We start from the raw sequence: 20,159 nt of genomic DNA, 5'->3' as shown, positions 1-20,159 counted from the left end.
TTGGGGTCCTACAAACCCCAGTATGTACTTTGTGAGTAAGAAAATAAGTGTGTACGTTCAGGGTTAAGCAAAAGCAAGTGAAATACAGTTCTTAAAACTAAATACGATAAATTTAAATTGTTGCACGATTTTTAAATTCTCAGCGATTGGCAACCATGGATAAAATCACCTGTTTTATGTCGTCATTCTTTGTCATAGCATAGAAACTTAACAGTCTACTTTTCTAACAATCAAGTAACATTGTGCACTTTATCCAAATAGTATTGATATGAGATAGAAAATAAATTCAAATCTTGGACAATTTCAGTAGGATTTTTATAAAGCATAATACATGCTATTAATTCAGCCCAAATTAAGATGTACAAAAGTACACAGTGGAGAAATCGTATACTAGAGACTTCGTTACATAGTACTATGACACAGCTTATGTTGTCATCGTCACGGTAGTGAAGTTTGAAGGATACGAACCAAGGATAAATAGTTGATTGTAATTTGAAAGAAGTTAGCGAACTAGTTACCGACAGTTAGAACTTACTATAAATGCTAGAGATATGGATGAGTAGTTGATTGTGTACACTATTAACAACGATGAACTTTAGCAACGGATGAAGGTAAATTACTTTTTGTAAGACAATCAATAATTGAATTTTCCGTACCACTAGAAAGAATTATTAAAAACATTGTAAGTCTTTGGTAAATGTTTAGCAGACGGGGCCCAGAAGTACGTAAAAAATACAAAATTTACGGGAGAAATGGAAGATGCAAGTGATTAGACCTAATATTACCTAACCAAATCTAATCTAACCTAAACTAAACCTACTTAAACTAACCTGAACTACCCTAAACTAAACCAATATTAATAGAAATAAGCGAAATTGTATTATTTTTTCGAAAATTATGCCGGGCTCCTATGATAATATAATCTTACATAAAATAATTTAACCTAACCAAAACTAAACCAATGTTAACAGAAACTACCGAAATTGTGACTTTTTTATTTTTATTTTTTAGAAAAATAGCTGGACCCTGCTGCTAAACATTGTCCCTTTGTCTGATTTCCTTGTTATTGTCCCCTAAAAGGTTTCCGCTGGGCGACATGAAAATATTTCACTTGGTATAGACAAAATTTAAGGGAACCACCGAAGTAATTGTTGAAAATTTAGTTCTTTCACGATTTGGGTATAAATACGGCTTTCGGATGTTTAACATAAAAAACTACGATGCAAAAAACAAACCAAACCAGCATGTGCTAGGTGGCAACTAAAAAGCACGAATGCTATCTAACCGGGGCAGCCCAAAGTGAAGCTGGTAGACCCGCGCGTTTGTGCGTCACAGGAGCAGGCACGTAAGCGAGGATAGTGAGTATTGGCAATGATACGTGTAACGCTCCACTTGTAAACATAAAAAATACATGTACATTGAACAGAAATATATCGCCGGTGGAAAATAGCATCTAATAGTCATCCTTCATATAATTACGCTCACTTATTTTATCCGTGGTAAAGGACTTGTAATGCTTTTATACTAGTAACCTTAGAGTTGTAAACCTAAAATGCAGCTGTATTTGTATGTAATTATGTCGCCTGCAGAAATTTGCGTGCAGTTTTACTATAGGTATCCATATATAAGTAGTAATAGGAGTAGGGGTAGCAGTAGGAGTAGGAACGGGTTAGAAGCCCCGCAGGGGTTGGGTTCTGTTCTCGTCATAAAATGGGCAAATTAAAGACTTCCCCACATTTTTTCGTACATTTTACAATCTGTGGATCCGTATAGTAAAACTGCTCCGAAATTTGTTCCTTATAAACATGTCTTTTGCAAAGTATTAAATTTTACCTATAAATCTTCCAAAATGTGGTGCGCCAAAACTAGACCAGCACCAAATTTTAAAGTTGCGTTTGCAGATAAATTCGAGATTGTTATTAATAAATCTTTATAATGTGGTAATGTGTCCAAGGTTGGCCTGAGGTAATTTTTCTCTTCCTTTCCCACACACATTTCCAATAATAATAATAATAATAAACTGTGATTTTAAGTACGTTATTCCATAGCTATATAGCAGCATTAATTAAATAATAATAAACTGTCAATAAGAGTTGTAGGTCAGTGAGAAAATAGTCTACAAAGTTACAATATGTTTGTTATGAATTAAGTTTGAATTTTGCGTTTTAAATAATACATTTTCATATGTTTCAATTTGAAATATTTTAAACCATCTCGTTGCCTTCGCGTGAAAATGCACATGCCTCATATACGGCAGAGTGTTTTGTACAGAGATTTTTTTAAAAGAACGTTTGCTGATGATAAAGCAACAATATTCCTTATCGGTCTGAAATCTTTTTAACCGAAAGAGTACCATTTTTATGTCGACTGTTTGTCAATCTACACCGAAAAAAAAGAGAGTTTCATATGCAGGGTGCGGAAAGTCCCGGAACGGTCCAATATCTCGTAAAATATATAGATCAGTAAAACAAACAAAAACACATGTTAAATAGTTTTGAAAAAGCTATGTCAGAACCTCGGACTCCACAGTCCAGTACGCTAACCGTATGGTCAGCGTCAATCCATTCTGTGATCAAGCATGTGCTGCTCGACTATCTCCAAAAAAAATCTAATTTTTTCATGAATATTTATCCTATATAAGAGTGCTTCAAAACCACAATTAATTATTTACATTCCACAGTCAGTGAACACTCATTTTCTATAAACACTGTAGATCAAACGAAAGGACAACAGTCTACTTTATTTTACGTCACAACAGCGAATTTTCAGTTGAATTTGTGAACAAAACACCTCTTAGAGTATAACATCATTCCTTAATATTTTGACCCCCTTCCGCTCAAAAACACAAAACGAGCTTTGTTGTGTGTTATGGTGTACTAAAGGAGTAACTATTCCCAAAAATTTCAGATTTTTTTATCCAGGCCCATTGGAGATATTGGACAGTGAAATGTGCCAAATTGGCATAATTCCCCAACTTTACGATTAATTTTTTTTTTTTTTTTTTTTTTTTTTTTTTTTTTTTGTCAGACTTTTGGGAGCAGCTACAGATCTACAAATTTTTAAGTATAAACTTATGACTCCGGACTACATGCACACACAAATTCAGAACTCTACGTCAGTTGCTTCCTCTTCCCAAACATGTCCTCAATATCCAAAAATGTTGCTACTGTAGGCCCTGATTTCACCCCTTTTAAGTGTTTTTAGGCAAAAATGTTAAGAGATCAAAATTTTAACTCTGCACAAGTTAGAGACGTCCAGCAGTTTTTAATTTGGTAGGACAAATACATGCTAAGATATTCAAAACAACGTAAACGCTTAAAATCGAGAAAACGCAAAATGGTGGCAACCACTGCGTCGCCATGCGATGTTGGGAAAAATAATTAATTGTGGTTTTGAAGTACTCTTATATAGGATAAACATTCATGAAAAAATTAGATTTTTTTGGAGATGGTCGAGTGGCACATGCTTGATCACTTAGAATGAATTGACGCTGACCATACGGTTAGCGTACTGGACTCTGAAGTCCGAGGTGCTGACATAGCTTTTTCAAAACTATTTAACATGTGTTTTTGTTTGTTTTACTGATCTATATATTTCACGAGATATTGGACCGTTCCAGAACTTTCCGCACAGTAGAATTAAACAAGAAAAATTCCCCCGTGTATGCAAACTTAAAACAGATGAAATTCAGAGTAAAGTAAACTACGACTAGGTCGGAAATAAAGCCCGAATTAACCGGCTTACCTTACTTGTGAAGCAATTACTACGTTACTCATTCCATTCACTGCCCAGCAACTTGAAGTTATTCTTAATATCGATACTCGGCACAAACCATATGGCTTGTAACACAACTTATTTTATGGTTGGACAACCGTGTAAAGTTTTACTTTAGTCAATTCATACAATGAATCTATTCCTAAGAAATTGTGTTCAAAACAGTTCCGTAAGTGTTTTTTTTTTTAAAAAAAAAAAAAAAGTTCCTCAGGAATCGAATCGGTCAGAAATCGTGGTGGTTCCAGTGTATTTTTATACTCCTGAAAAACATACGAAAAAAATTATAAAAACTTAAAAATACCTAACCATTATATCATATTTTCTTGTAATAAAAGCAAGAGATACAACCCTTCTAAGATTGAAGGTCTTTCGAGAAGCTTTTTCTGTGATGATATACCCTGTAATCCCAGTCATTAAAGTAAACGAACATAGCCACCTTCCTACACTGTCCAGAAAAAATAAAAGCAAACTTCTACAGATTGAATTATACAGGTGTTTTATACAAACTAGTACTACCAAAATTGTTACTCTATAGTGGTTGATACTGAACTGAGGGGCATAACTAGGGCAACCCAAAAGCATAAAAAGCATAATAGCAATTTACACATATGGCTGGTACCTTGAACATGGTTGTGGTTGTCTAAGGGTCCAGAAGAAACTAATTTTAAAAGCATAATAAAGCATAATGTAAAATATATAGTACAATTCTTGGAAAATTCTGTTTAACTGTAAGTTTAACATTACTGTATTAATATTTTTTAAAACCAGTATTTATAATGCCAAATCATCGAGAACATAACAATGCAACAATGAAAAGCTTATTTTTATTTCTGTAAACTTTTCGGTGTAATCCTTTGATGTGAATAAAAGAAAAATGGAAAAGAAGAAAAAAACTTTCCGCCAACAATGAATAGTTCACAAGAACTCCACACTGTATTGTTATGTGTATTTCTTGAACTTGAGCACTTTCTGTACTTTTTGGTGGCATCTTTTACTTTCCCTTTCTGTATATATGCACCTCTAGGGCACATACAAGTGATAGCAAAAGCTGATTCGATTATCTCTTTACAGTGCATTAAGTGGAAAGTTCATTAAATATAAAAGAAATTGGTTGCATAAAATATTAATAAATAGATCAAGGTACTTAGAATATTCAATGTATAGTAAATATTTGGGTTTTTGACAATTTGCCAAAGAAATCTTTTCACCTGTTCAAAGTACTACCTTTCTGTAAGCTTCAGTACAAAATGTTATCTTCTATGAACAATATCCAAGCTGTAACATCATTCCCTTCGAGCCATATGTGAAACTTAAAACTTCTTGGTAAGTGACGCCATTAATTCTTGATGTTTTGAGAATATGGTTCGTCTGCACGGTCAACAAAATTGCACAAGTGATTAACATTAATTGCAGTTAATTTCAGTTTAACATTAATTCCAGTTAAACCGTAAACCATTAGTTGGATTAGAATTTAGCATCCCTTTCAGCATCTAGACTATATTAGACGTGGACCTACAGCTTTACGTGAGATCCAAACCAAATGAGCTCCCGCTGGGAATCGAACCTGGGTGTCCCGCGCCGAAGACATATAGATGTGGCTAATCATATAGCGACGAGGGAGCTCTCCATTTACCATTATTTAATGCAGAATAACCTTTCCAACTGTCTTTAATCAAAGTATAATTATCACTCAATGCTTAGCACTTTTCTTAATACCAGGACATCCATTAAAAGTCGTCATTTGCATGACAAACAGTTGTACCCGTTTTGAAAGAAAATACACTTTCTCGATAACTTCGTGTGCTTGCTTGTCTCTGCCGAGACAATTTAACACAAATGCAATAGACATGGTAGGATAAACGTCAGAGAACGCACATCATGTTTCATCAGATTTGAAATTTTACTGAAGTTACTCAGGAATAGAGAAACACGCACACACACTTGAACACACAAGTTCAATTTGTGTCGAATGTGAGGTGCTTATGTCAGTTAGACTTTCGTTAACTCTTTCCAGCACGGCGTTACTAAAATGTTATCTAAAGGGGTGGTACAATATAAGTACCGCCGTGCTTCAAAGAGTTAAGTGATATGGGAGTGTTTTATGAATTTCCAGTAGTAAATTGAGATTTGTTTTCTTCTATTATGATTCCATTTGTTTCTCTTTCAGAATATGTTTACGCTTCTGTGGATTGAAATAACTGAGTACCGGAAGAAATAATATGAGCCGTGTATGGTTCCTAGTTCCGATTTTGTCTTTTGCTACTTGGGGGCTCTACATATTGACGTATCGTCTGGCCCCAACTCTTGTAGAAGAGAATGAAAAGGTGTGTACTAGAGCTAACTCAAATATTATTATACTTCATTTGATTGTTAATCTAAAAGCTACTTTTTCAATTTGAATGTGAGTGTTGTATATCTGATTTAACACGTGATAATATTTTGATTTGAAAATTGATGTGTATTTCCTTTGTTCCTCTGGTTTAATTGGTTCCTGTTTTGAAGATCTTGAAACTTTTAAAGTTGTCTCTTAGCTTTTAATTACTTCTGAGACTAGATATAAAGAGCACACTGATTTTATACATTGTCTAGGAATCCTTTGAAATATTCAATCATTGCTTTCCACTTTCCTGGCTTTCGTGTATAATTTCCCTCTCTTTCTCTACCGCTATTTTTTGTACAAGTTGTATTGAATGTATGCCATAAAGAAGAGAGCCTGCTTGTGGTTATATAGTTAATATCCCAACCGAATCATGGAAAAGTTTAGGTGAAGAACAAATGCAGTGGTTTACTCGACTTTTTAATAGAATATTGGAAACAGGAAATATGCCAAAAGAATGGAGAAACAACGATGTTGTGCCGGCTTTTAAAAACAGAGGAAATGTGCAAAAATGTGGCAGTTATAGGGAAAATAAAACTTATAGTCATGTAATGAATCTCCGGGACAGAGTGATAGAAGCAAGGTTGAGGGAAGAGAACAAAATACTAGAGAACCAATTTGGTTTTATGTCAGGGCAGTAGACAACAAATGCAATTTTTGCACTTAGAATGCTAATGAAAAAGTACAGAGAATACCAAAAGGTCCTATATATGGTTTTCATCGATCTAGAGAAACCGTATGATAAAGTGCCATGGAATCTTATTTGGTGAGCTGAGCAGTGAAGAAAAAAGTGTTTCGAGCACATACATCTGTATAGTTCAAGATATGTATGATGGACGTAGGACAGGAGTGAGAACCATGTGTGGAATAACAGAAGAATTCACAGTGAAAGTGGGACTTCATTAGGGATCTAGTCTTAGTCCATACCTTGTTGCAATCGTGATGAACGAGCTTACAAAGAGTTAGTACCTTGAAATATGCTATATGCGGGCGACGTCGTGCTGGTGAGATCAAGGGAGCACTGCAAGAGAAATTAGATGCCTGAAGAGAAGCATTTTAGAACAAAGAGCTTAGAATTAGTAAAACAAAGACAGAACTTCTACATAGCCCATACAGCAAAAATGTAATTGAAAATACAAGAATACTACTAGACGAAGAAGAGGTGGTAATGAAGAAGAAATTCAAGTACTACAGGAAATTGTAGGAATGGGAGATGTAAACAGCAGAATTAGCAGCGGTTGTACAAAATGTAGAGAAGCAGCAGGAGTATTGTGTGACCATAGGGTACCAGTATGCCTTAAAGGAAAAGTCGAGGAAACAAGTAGTGAGACCTGTCGTATTATACGGAGCGGAATGTTGGACAACGAAGAAGAAAAGTTGCATGTATGGAGTGACACGGAAAAACAAAATTAAGAATGAAGTGATTCCACGAACAATAAAGGTAAGAGTGGGAGACCCGGGTTCGATTCCCGGCGGGACCTTATGGTTCGGATTCCACGTTAATCAGTAGGTCCACGTCTCGTATAGCCTCGCTGCTGAAAGGGACGCTAAACTAAAATCAACTCAATAAAGGTAAGAACAGTAGTAGAAAATCTCGAATGGTTTGGTCATGTAAAAGATCTTTGGAATACTAACTCACCGAGTGGATGCTGTTAAACTGAACGGGAAACGAGCGCGAGGCCGACCAAAGAAAAAGTGTGAAGAACAATATATATGATGCATTATGCTGTCATGTGTCATAGTGGATATGCCAATAAAGGAGGAAGGACGACAGGAATCGGAAAAGCCAACCCCAACTAACTGGGAAAAGGTATAAGAAAAAGAATAGAAAACTAAATAATATTAATAAAAATAATAAAATAAAATAAATAAGTAAGGTAAGGGTTAAAATTGGATTCTTCCCCGTAAATTATCTTTTCTGAATAACTTCGAAAGAAGGGTTCAATTTAAGTAGTTTCTAACTTAAGAGAAAGTGTTTTTAGTATATTTAGAAATTATTGATTATGTTGCTCTTGTATGTCTATTCTCAGGATCAGTAGCAGATGTGTGAAAGGTGTGTTCTTATATCAAATGAAGGAATAAAAAATCTAATGAACATGGGCCAGAAAACGCTTTTCAGTTATAAATCGTCGAAGATGCGAAAAATCTCTCTTTAAAACGCCTTAGCGTGAAAAGTATCGCAAGTGGGTCAAGCAATTACATGAAATTGTACGTTCTATCTAATTATCCTCCGGTACTAGTGAAACGAATGCGTAATTAGAATAGTATATTCCCGTATCTTAACTTCTATCTTGATATTATTTTGAAACATGGATACTTAGAGCATACCGTAGTTCCTGTATAATTCCTTAATCTGCTTGCGATAGGCTCCGTAGGTTTCGAGTTAGGGTGTTTTAAAAAGTTATTTTTCGCATTTTCGGCAGTTTATAACTGAAAGGAAGCCTTTCTCGACCCATGTTTATTATAAGTTTATCTTTTATTTTTGATATAAGGCAGCGTTTCCCAACCTTTTTCAACTTGCGGCACACTACGGTTGTAACTTGAATTCTCGCGGCACACTTATAGACATTATTATTTGAAAATATAAAATATCGTGGTATTTTTTTCTGTAATTACTGATCTGCGAAGAAAGCTCGATCACTGGTTTTCACCCGTGGTATATCATTATGCTTATTTTTCATTCTAATTTAAAATTTGAAAACAGTTGCAGTGAGATATAGGACTCAGATTTTTAAAAATACACTTTCTTTTTCGAAAACTGTACTTAGCTTTTACTAAGAAGGAAGATTACTAAATAGCAAACGAACAAGCAAATCTCTTTTACTTTTAAATCACAAATGTAGGTAATTTGTATGCATGTTTGCTTTGTCGAAAGGATTGAATATTTTAAAATTTCAAGTTACGAAATAGCCTGCAACAATAAAGAAGCAATAATGGTCATAACAATAGTAACAAATACTGTTTTCAACATTAAAAATGTACAGAAAAGTAATACGGTATGAAACATAAAATTGTAGATTCATAGTAGAGGTTCATAGTAATGTGAAATACAAATATACATTTTTCCTTATGTCTTGCAATATGATTGCTATAGAGTTAATAATTTTGTTTCTATTTCCTCGCGGCACACCAGCGGACCATTCACGACACACCAGTGTACCGGGGCACACCGGTTGGGAAACGCTGATATAAGGAGTCATCTTCCGGAGTTCGGTGGTATTATTTTCCTCTTTTTAAAAAGAGGTTTTTATGGAATTTTATGAGCACTGGCCATCATATTCAGCTTTCTTTGTTATTGTTGATGTTTTATGTTGGTGTTTATTGTTTGATGTTGGTGTTCATATTATTATTTTGATTTATTTCCGTGTTATATTTACTCTCCTTGTTACATACCTAATACTAAATGACTTTTACTGTGTTTAGATCATTTCGTTAAGTATTTTTTTTCTTTCTTTTTTAGATCGAGCTGAAATTCCCTAGCAATTTAAATGAGCTCCGAACTTTATCAGATACCCTCCACCGCTATTACGAAGTAAACTGGGTATATGTGGTGATACTATTCTCTAGTGCTTACATATATAAGCAAACATTTGCCATTCCAGGTTCAGTATTATTGGTAAGATACGTATATGAAATTAAATATGAATAAAATAAAAAGTAATATAATTCTGTTTAATAACGAAATTTGAGTTGACATGAATTTTTGAAAATGTAGCAGAATCAAAAAAATCCTGAAGTGGACATGGAAAAGAAAATGACTAGAAAATAATAAAGACATTCTTATCAGATCAACAGTGTTTTGGTTGGTTTGACGTAGTTTTCTGCTTTTCCCTATTCTGAACAAGACTGTTCATTTTCCAGTAATTTTTCTTTACACCTTGTATTATTTGGTGTGTATATTCCAACCTGGCTTTCCTCTAGGTACTTTTCCTTCTGGCATTCCCTCCATAGCTAATAGCGTGATTACTCCATGTCTAATAATGTGGCCAGTGACACTGTTCTTTTCGAAATAGTTTTCATTACAGAAGGTTGTTCGCTTTATATCCGACCATTTTTGACGGGTACTCACCTTAAGACATGCCGCGCCGCCACTACCTATCATGTTCTTGTGGACTATCACACGGCATCGCAGTTTCCATTGCAGCAAGCTCCTACACAGGACAGGCATGGGAATTCTGTCCCACTCCTCCCTACACGCTTTCCATAGACCATCCAGGATGGGCGGGCGACAATGTTGAAGATGTCGTTTCAACAGTCCAAATGCGCAAAATTCAAGGGACTGGCATATGGACATTTTACAGGAATGTCTCCAAACGGAATGACACGAATTCCTAACTCCTCTGCCATTTTGTGGTAAAAACGTAGTGATGTGGCGGTATGACTCGAAGTCTTGTCCATATGGAACATCATATTGTTTGCGTCCATTCCATACAATGTTTCTCCGATAGATATGTGTCAGAAAGAATACGGGGAAGTATCTTGCATTCACCTTCACGTTTTTGTCCACCTTGTGTATCAACAACTTACCCTAATATGCGATTCCCGTAACAAACATAAAGCCACGAGGGAAACTTTCCCTGCACTGACGAACAAAGTTTCAGCGCCCCTTGCCGTCAATTTCACGGTATGTGATCGCCCGAATGGACCACCAGCAATGAGATGGACATGATTCATCCATTGTGACAGTTTTCTTCCATTTGGAACCCGCCAGGTACTTTTCGTACAGTTTCCTGTAGTTCGTTTTACGTTCTGCGTTCGTTTTATGTGATGCGGTAGCAAGTGATGTACACGGGCCTTCTGCACACACTTCAACCCGAGCCGCTTGCGAATTGTTTTGTTTACAGTTGACGATGCGAGGTGGAATTTGTGGTCCACATCATGTGATGTCGGAGGATTTTCTTGGCACGCCAATCGACGGACCCCCTTTACTACTGCGGGTGTCACTTTGCTTGCAGTCCTTCTCGTGGTGGTTTTGGTGGGTGAATGTTTCGCACGGGGAACCCGTTGTATGTAACGGACCATAATATCTTTCGCAGTAGTCACCCCGGGTGTTAACACATTCTCCCAACACTTACAATGGGTATGTACGAAAACCTAACATGGAAAAGGGCCATTACGTAAGCCTCTCAATACCGCTTGATTTTTGTCGCCTAGATAACAGTCACACACCTACAAGGTCAGACACAACAATGCTTCCGCCAGTAAACCCATAGTTTCAGCATGATACACCAGGTAGCAGCACCGAATCAAAATGGTCGGATGTACAGCGAAGAACTTTCTGTATACCTTACTTTTCTCTTAGCGTTTCCAATAGTCTTTCGGCTAATACCTTAACCATTCACCAAGTTTATAACATCTTTCTATAGTACCACGTGTCTAAGGTTTTCGTTTTTCCTCTTCTACTGTGCGTGCTTCACACTCCACACATATGCTTTCATCAGCCTTTTTTTCTGTTCTATGTCGATGTTTTCGGCTAAAAATTTCTTTCTTCAAATGTCTGCTTCGCCTGAGTTCCTGGATTTTGCACCTATTTTACATGCTAAATTACATAATTTCTTCACCACCAAGTATCTTCAATTTTGGATTTTTTTTCACATCTCATAACTTTCGTTTTGCTCTTGTTGATTTTCATATTGAATTGGTTGCTTAGCACCAATTGGATTTTATTTACATCCGGTTATAATTTTTTCTCATTGTATACCAACACTGTTGTATCATCCTCAAATTGAAGCGTGTGTATTTACTGTGCATGAAGGGATGATCAGAAAGTACGGTTACAAAGCCTGCAGTGAAACATGGATATATTATTTCATACAACCAATACAGCCAACAGATAGTTATTTTTCGACATAGTCTCCATATTAGTTGAGGCACTCGTCGCATCGTAGGATGAGTTTGAAGATTCCCTCCTGGTAATAATCCTGTCCTTGCGTGCTCAATCACCTTGTCACGAAGTGTTTCACCTTTCCGTCTAAAGCGAAGCGAGAGCCTCTGTTTAGCCCCGCGTAGCGTAACTGCTAACGGGCCATAGTGCGAGCGGTCCCGGGTTTGATTCAGACCAGTCACCCTGAATGAGGTTTTCCTTATTCACACCAGGCAAATACCGGGGTGGTCCCAGGCCGCTTCCTTCCTTTGCCAATCCTTTCTTCCTTCCCTTTCCCCGGATAGTGTGCTCGCCGAGGGACGTCATCCCTCAAACGTGATGGGCTAAGTGGCCTTAGATGTCGAAAGCCCAGAAATCTAAATCCTCCGACAGTCTCTGTGGTGCTCCTTCAAGAGCAGGAACAGGTAAAAGTCGCTTGGAGCGAGGTCCGTACTGTAGGGAGACTGGTAGATGATGTCCCAACGAAAGTGCTTGATGCCGTGCTAGGTTGAGTGTGACAAATATGTTGAGAAGCATGTCAGACAAGAGGCTTTCCCTGTTTGCTTTCTAGACCGCAAGAAACTCTGGCAGCTGGAGTGAATGAGACTACCTTCATAGGACTGAATATTATTAGTGAGTGTATTGGTGAGTTGAGTATATTGTTTTTACACTGACCCCTCGTCAGTGACGTTTTCTCTACCAGCCGCACTTTCGACACCATTCTGCGACATGCTGACGAGACATGACAGCCATTCCGTAAACCTCTATCAACTACCGGTGGATTTCGGCTGTGGTGACATTTTTCGCCCACAGAAATCGAATAATTGAGCGAATTTCTTTCCGAGACCAGTTTTCCAAACGAGTCGCCATTTGCATTTGCATTTACATACAATTAGCACCGCAGGTAGCGGGTGGTTGAAACCGCAAGTTGCCAACTCCATATGTTAAAATTACCGCACACTCTTTATTCCTCTATAACAGACGAAACTCCAGGCCTTGTAAACTTAGTTTCTGATCCTTCCTCGTACAAAAGAAAATAACTATAGAACTTTTAACATGTAATCAACTATGCCTTTACAAATACTTCTCTTTTATCTCTCTTTCTTTCCTACTTTTTCCCATCCCTATTTGATGAAATCTTTAGCGAAAGTCCTTATAGTATATTTTGTTTTATATAATGGTTTTGTGCTGAATTTCTTTCATTGCTTCTTCCCTCACAGCCTACGAGTAAAAATACAGTGTGTATAAGCTTTGTCAGAATAGTTCTAGGAATAATGATGTAAAAACAATAGACTCAACTCAGCAATATACTCACTAATAGTTTTCTCCTTACTTCTCCCTATCTTCATGAGTAGTTAGCCAGAGATTTTATAGTATTTATGAGTATGTTTTCGCTCGTTTCTTTATTTTCCATTCCCGCTCGGGATTCTTTTTTTTTTCCTACTATATAGAAGGAATCTTATCACAAAGTCGCTTTACCCACATAAAGATGCGTCAGAATGCAGGTGGAATCCCTGCAATTCAAACAATGTCTTTGCATATCACATTATTGCGAACGGTGATCATGTTTAGAAAGAAATGTAAGCAAAAGACTAGTACTCACTACAAAGAAAAAAACAAAATATTCTTCCAACTCTAGGTAGAGCTTTCGGAAGATTAGTAATTCACATTTTTAAATCCTTAACCATTTTTACCTATTCATATTCTCCTCCATGTTTTGGAACCTCTTCGAATTGGATTTAAGCTCAAGATATAAGAAGGATCTTCCGAAAGCGCTACTTAGACTTGGAAGAATATTTTGTTTTTTGAGGTGAGTACTAGCCTTCTGACTTTTGATTACATTTCTTTCTAATGTCTTTGCCGTACATTGCGTTTTTTTGATCTGTCTGGGAATGGAATTATAGCTTCCAGCACCATATCAATAGAGATAAAATTGAGTCCCACGCATATTTGATGTTTCCAATTTCGAGATAGTTATAAATAAAAACTAATTGAAAATGGTCACCTCTTCCTCATTCTTCCTGCTACTACAACATTAACACCAATTATGATGGGAAAAGGTTCTGGTGGGTAAGGCTGTGTCCGTGGCTTTTCCAGTTCTCCTGTTTCTTCCCGCATTCTCAATTTACCCAGGGGACCGTGATGGCTCAGTGGTAGAGCATTCACCTCTGGTGTTCGGGGTCTCTGGTTCGATTCCAGCTCGCAGCAAATGAACGTTGTGGTGGACAAACACCGTGTGTGGGGGTTTCTTTGGGGTTCTCCCGTTTTCTCCTACTTTATTCATTACGCGATTACATAATTTCTTATCATCACCGTCTTCTTTAGCCTAGCCGGCATAATCGTGGGACGTAAAACTGAAAGATTTCATTTCATCTTTTGCTTCACCAGTTCTTTTATAACCATTTAGTTTCATTATTCATCCGTTTCCTTTAGCCTAAGGGCATGATTGTGATACGTAAAACCACAAATGTCATATTTTTCTTCCAAATTTTCCATTATTTTATATTACAATTCTATGGTTTAGGTTTCTCGAAAAATAGTTTCCTTGCATCCATGTATCTCTCTCTAGTGCTTACTACTCTACTGATATTTACTCTGAATTTGATCTGGTCACGCCTTCTTAACGTTCTACAATTATTTTTAAAATTGCGAACTGCCACATATGACCATACTTTCTATTTTAGAATTTTTTTTCTCTCTCTCAATTTCTTCTAAATTATGATGACGAGACATTACTCTTAAAAGCTAAACTACTTTCTTTAGTGCTTCCAGTCCCAGTGTGATGTTGATCTTAATTATCATATTAGTACATATATTTGCTGTGTATGTGTTTCCGCATTGGGATTATTTTGTCTTTTTATCTTCCTATATTTATCCGTTTTTTTTTTTCCACTGGAAGTATTTGGTCTTTCTGTTTTGCTATATTTGCCCTTTTAAATCAATTTCCGTGACCTTTTACTCTTATTGTTGTATATGTAGTGAAAACCAGGGGCGGTGGGTTGTCATACTGCTGCTTTTAAGGGCTCCAAACTTTGGGATGAGTTTTATTTATATATATAAAATAAGAAAGTTTCCTCAACTGGGGGGCGATGCCCCCCCTGGATCCGCCCCTGGTGAAAACAATTGAAAATTCTGCTCCCTTTAATCTGTGGCATTGTATTTTATTTTTCAGCTTCAAATTATGTTTTCAGTGGTTCTCATCTCATAGTGTTAAGTGTATTTGTTTTTCAGAACGTGTTAGCGGGAGCATTATTTGGAGTTTCGATAGGATTTCCCTTATGTTGCATCCTAACAGCGGTTGGGGCTACAAACTGTTACCTTTTGTCCAGATATATAGGACAAGAAGTTCTAGAGCATTATTTTCTGGAAAGGATCCGTTTTTTGCAAGAAAAGGTAATGAGATGATTCAGAATAGTTTGTTACAATGAAGTATAGAAAAATCTGGCATGTTTTTGTTATCTGAATGATATGACTAACTTTACAGTGCCAGTTTTATTTATTTCAGCGAAATAATTTCCAGAGTTAATACTTGTCTCATCCTCAGTAGCTTCAAGTACAAAAATTAATGAATATTGTAGTGTTATTCTTCAAGGTATGGAAAAAATTATTTATTTTGAATATTATATTAGTTATCACATACGGGTGATAAATTTTTAATTTTTACATTTCATTATTTTATAGTCTTTTTACTTAATGCAAAAGCTATTCTCTGTCACTGTACAGTAAATGGACTGTCTAGGAACTAGAAAAAATTATTATGTTTTTGTTTCAGTAAAATGAAGTATACTTTTCTAGTTAAGGCACTAAATACTTATGTATGTAAGTACTTTTTTTTTTTAGTTTAACGTTGCACGACTATGCACCAAGGCTAAGAGAGACGGTGATGATAAGAAACAAGATAGTGGTGCAATGACGAAAGTAGGAGGAAACTGAGAACCATGAGAAAACCCACGTATATAAGGTTTGTCCACCATAAAGTTCACTTGCCGAGAGCTGAAATCAAATCAAAGACCTTATAGGTTATGACAGTGCGGGCGTCGATGACCATATGTCCCTGTTTTGGGCTAAGGCAATTTATGACAGTCCTGGGTTCGATCCTTACCTGTCCCTATTCGGGTTAAGCCAATTTATAACAGTATGAGGTTCGATTCCCATTTGTTTCTGTTTGGACTAAGCCAATTTATGAGTGTGGGTTTCTCTCCCTATTAACTGGTATTCCTGTTCTCTATCATTTGACTATTAATTACTGAAAACCAGAATCGAACAAACCCTTACACTCATAAATTGGCTTAGTCCAAACAGAAACAATTGGGAATCGAACCTCATACTGTTATAAATTGGCTTAACCCGAACAGGGACAGGTAAGGATCGAACCCAGGGCTGTCATAAGGTGCGCTGTACCACTGAGCAACCGCGACTCCGTATACAAGTGAGTGTCATACATTATAAGATCACTAGCATTGATTACTCGTTTCGCTTGGTTGAAGTAAAAACTTTAAATCACAACTCTCATGTATATGGCACAAAATTTCAAAGTCAAACGCACTCGCCAATCCAAAAATGATGGTCGCCATTATCTCTCACGTACAAATTCTGAGCCCCCTGCCGCCCTCCATGGCCTTTGGTTTGACAATGAAAGAGCCAGGGCATAAAATTTCAAAACCAGACAATTATATTCGGGATAATCAATTTTGAATTGGACAATTCATATACATGTTAAAAAATATCTTACCTTAAGACTTTGTGTTTGTGTAACACACCCTCTCAGTGCACAAACGTGATAACCTCGCTGCTGAAAGGGACGTTAAACCCAAAATTAACTCAATTTAACTCAACTCTCTCTGCACTAGGGGGGCGCGGAGGCTCAATGGTAGAGCGTTCTCCTCCAGTGCTTAGGGTCCCTAATTCGATCCCAGCTCGCGCCGTGTGGACTTTGTGGTGGGCAAACACCGTGCTTGTGGGTTTTCTCGGGGTTCTCCCGTTTCCTCCCACTTTCTTCATTTCACTCATTTCTCATTATCACAGTCTCCTTTAGCCTAACCGGCACAACCGTGGGACGTAAAACTCAAAATATTTCATTTTTTCTCTCTCTGCACTAAAGTACCAATTGTCGATTGCAGTTTTCGGATCAAAGTCCTTAATTGAAGGGGCATTGATGGAAATTATCAGCAAATTCAATTGAGGGTGAGAAAGGAGGGGCGAATTATAATGTTGTGAATACTTCACATTCCGTGTTTTCTCTCATTCAGTGACAATTATTTTCGTGCGAAACAGAAGCTGCGCATCCCTGTGAGTTTAGGCAGAAATTATTCTTACTGAACCTGATTGCCAGCTCTGAATTTCTAATCGCCAGTGGCGACCTGGCGACCGAAATGTATTACCGAGAGAAACAGACAGAGCGAGGGAAGAGTTTTACGAAAGAAAATGCGAGGACAGAAGAATTAGAAAGAGATGGGAAATATGAGGAAATGTACAAGGGGTATTACGATGGTAGTAGAAAATAAGAATGGGAAGGTAGTCACCGAGAGAAATGAGGTCATGGAAGATGTAAAGAATACGTTGAAGACTTATATGAGAGTAGGGATAGACCGTGTAGCCTAAATGTTGAAGTAAAATGAAGTAGGCGAGGATGACAAAGGATTTAGTATTCTTCGGGATGAGTTTGAAAAGGATATATCTGAGATTAGGAATGGAAAGGCAACCGGGATAGATAATATGCCAATCGAATTCATTAAAAATATGGGAGAATTTTGATTTGATTTTGAAGGACTACGTTGGAAAGCAGTTTGAATTCGTGCAACATTTTCTTCAGGAACACGAGGGCGGCCAGGATTCTTTCCTTCACATACACATTTTGTATCTACAAACTGTCGATACCATCTGCGAATGTTCCACCCATTCGGAGGATCAATTTGGTATCTCAACCTGAAACGTCTGTGCACTGTAATCACGGAATTGCACTTCGCAAACTCGAGAACACAAAATGATTTCTGCTGCGGAGTAGCCGTTTTAGTTTGTCAGATAGACCACCAAAAATGAGAAAATAACATCACAAAGAGGGAGGAGCTACAACCAGTATAAAGTCGTACAACATAGTCGCAGCAGTGAAAAAAATGCATGTTGCCCACTCTGAATCGGTAGCTTTCCCAATATGGCGGCCAAAAACAAAATGGTGGCTTCAATTCTTAAAACCATCATAATTCTCTCACATAACATGTGTTTTCAAAGTTTTGAGGTTCAAACACATGGTTTTCGGATTTAAGGAATATTAATTTTGATTTAAAATGCATAAACTGCCTTTATTGTATGTAAAGTGCATAAATTTAACAAAACACAATGGACAAAACAATACATTTACCCTAAAACTCTACGTTTATTTAATTCTCCTACATATTGCGGGATTGTGTGTAAATTAAATATCGTTCTTAACATAGCTAATATGCTTGACGTAGATATAGTCTCTGAATATAGTATTTTACAAATGTGTGTACCACATTAGCAGCACCTTTATTTTAGTATAATCAGCAATGCAAAATAATATATTAAATATAGTTTTTATCGCGATAAGCTATGTCTAGTGTAATGTCTCTTAATTTTCTTCACTGTTACTACTAGTGTATTCATCACAGCTAGAATCTACATCATTTATCATGTTTCATAGTGAATCTTGCAGAAATCAGTACACGAAATACCAGCGTTCACACAGGAGCGGCTGTTTTTCTTGCATTTCCTCATACAGCTGCATGATGCGAACTACAGTATTTCTTCCAGAGCTGGTTTGCAATCAATCCATTGTATGATGATAGTTGAGCCATTAATGTTCCACCCATGGCCATCTGGAGATGGTGTGTCAAGTTCTTGTTGTAATGCTCTTTTCCATACAGCAGTTTGGAAATTTGCTGTCCTAATATGCAATCTGAATGAAGAACGATATAATGGAATCCTTCTGGATGAACAGTGCGCCCTATAACACAATGAAGGTTGTGCCGTTGTGGCTTTTGCGCTCTTGTCCTTGGTGTCCAATTTTCAAACACATTCTACTGACAACAAAAAAGTTTCTTCATCGACGTCCCATTCTGAACCCAACCGTTGTAGAGTATTTAAAAATATGTGCTTGATTTAATGTCAATCTTTAAAATAGACACCTTTCCTTTCCCACAAAAGGAAAGGACACTCAATCACAAGGTTAACACTCTATCACAACCAGATATGACATGAAGCCCTGGTAATGCCAGAAGAAAGTCTCAAAGTGTGATATCAGTAGGTAGGCAATTGGTTATAGCAGTGACAATGTTCTGTTTCCACTTTTCCCATATAGATATATCCAGAATTCTTAATATACATAGAGTGGTAGAGCAATAGAACAAGCTCATTTGTGTCATCGGCATGAATAACAAATGATTGTTGAAGGGAGCTGGCATACAGAAACACCCTAGTGTCACCATCTTCTTGTGTACTGCACAGTTCTTCTACTAATGAAACATTGTCTTTTCAATTTTCCAGCAGTCACTTCCACATGTAACGAACAACTTTCTATTATCTAACTGAACTCTGAAAATTTCCTTCTTCCTGTATTAGCTAGGAACCTAATAACTCATGAACTGCTTTATTCATTCGAATAGCTCGTTTGTAGTTTTTCCCACTTATTGCATTGTCAGCTTCAAACCTATAACCAATTATAAATAACAGCATCATCAGTAGGTGGAATCCTCTCATCATCAGCACTATGTTCCTGAACTAGTCCTTGTGCTTCCAGTACACCTCACATGCTTTAGTATAAAATGCTTGATCGAAAACACAAACCACAGCGGATAACTTCATTTGGTCTTTTATTGCTCATCCTGAACACAAAACATCATAGGCTGTTCTTATGTCAATGGTTGGCAAATAAACAGTATCTAGATGACCAATTTCCGTTTTTATGACAACTACCCGATCCCGTAGTGTGATGAAAAACCCTCTCCAGCCTGGTACCAGGAGACTTGGGTTAGTCTTCAGGCAACGGTTGATAATCCACAACATGTACTGTACTCTCTACAGACTTGAAACTGCTTTGTAGATAGTAGAATTCCATAAATTTAGAATGTGTGTCAATTTACCTGGTGGAAGCCACTGCAGTATCCTGGCATTTCCCTCGTCGTCAAA

At 37.0% G+C, this 20,159-nt stretch overlaps 1 protein-coding gene across 2 annotated transcripts in view; it reads left to right on the top strand.

The window, feature by feature from the left end:
* The first annotated feature begins 246 nt into the window (after window positions 1–246).
* LOC145684172 (transmembrane protein 41A-like) overlaps window positions 247–20,159 on the top strand; it is a 64,112-nt gene continuing 44,199 nt past the window's right edge. The window contains exons 1-4 of one of the 2 annotated variants that reach the window (XM_081756168.1): window positions 257–611; window positions 5,942–6,098; window positions 9,612–9,767; window positions 15,246–15,407. In XM_081756168.1, coding sequence (XP_081612294.1) covers window positions 5,994–6,098; window positions 9,612–9,767; window positions 15,246–15,407 — 423 coding nt within the window. In that variant the 5' untranslated portion in view covers window positions 257–611; window positions 5,942–5,993. Of the gene's footprint in view, window positions 612–5,941; window positions 6,099–9,611; window positions 9,768–15,245; window positions 15,408–20,159 lie in introns of both variants that reach the window. The other variant, XM_081756176.1, reaches the window with a different exon arrangement.

The sequence above is a fragment of the Thermobia domestica genome, chromosome 1, assembly GCF_964235325.1.
Source record: "Thermobia domestica chromosome 1, izTheDome1.hap1.1, whole genome shotgun sequence".
NCBI lineage: Eukaryota > Metazoa > Arthropoda > Insecta > Zygentoma > Lepismatidae > Thermobia > Thermobia domestica.
Note: the sequence above shows the minus strand (reverse complement) of the source record. Positions and strands in the feature narration are given on the sequence as shown.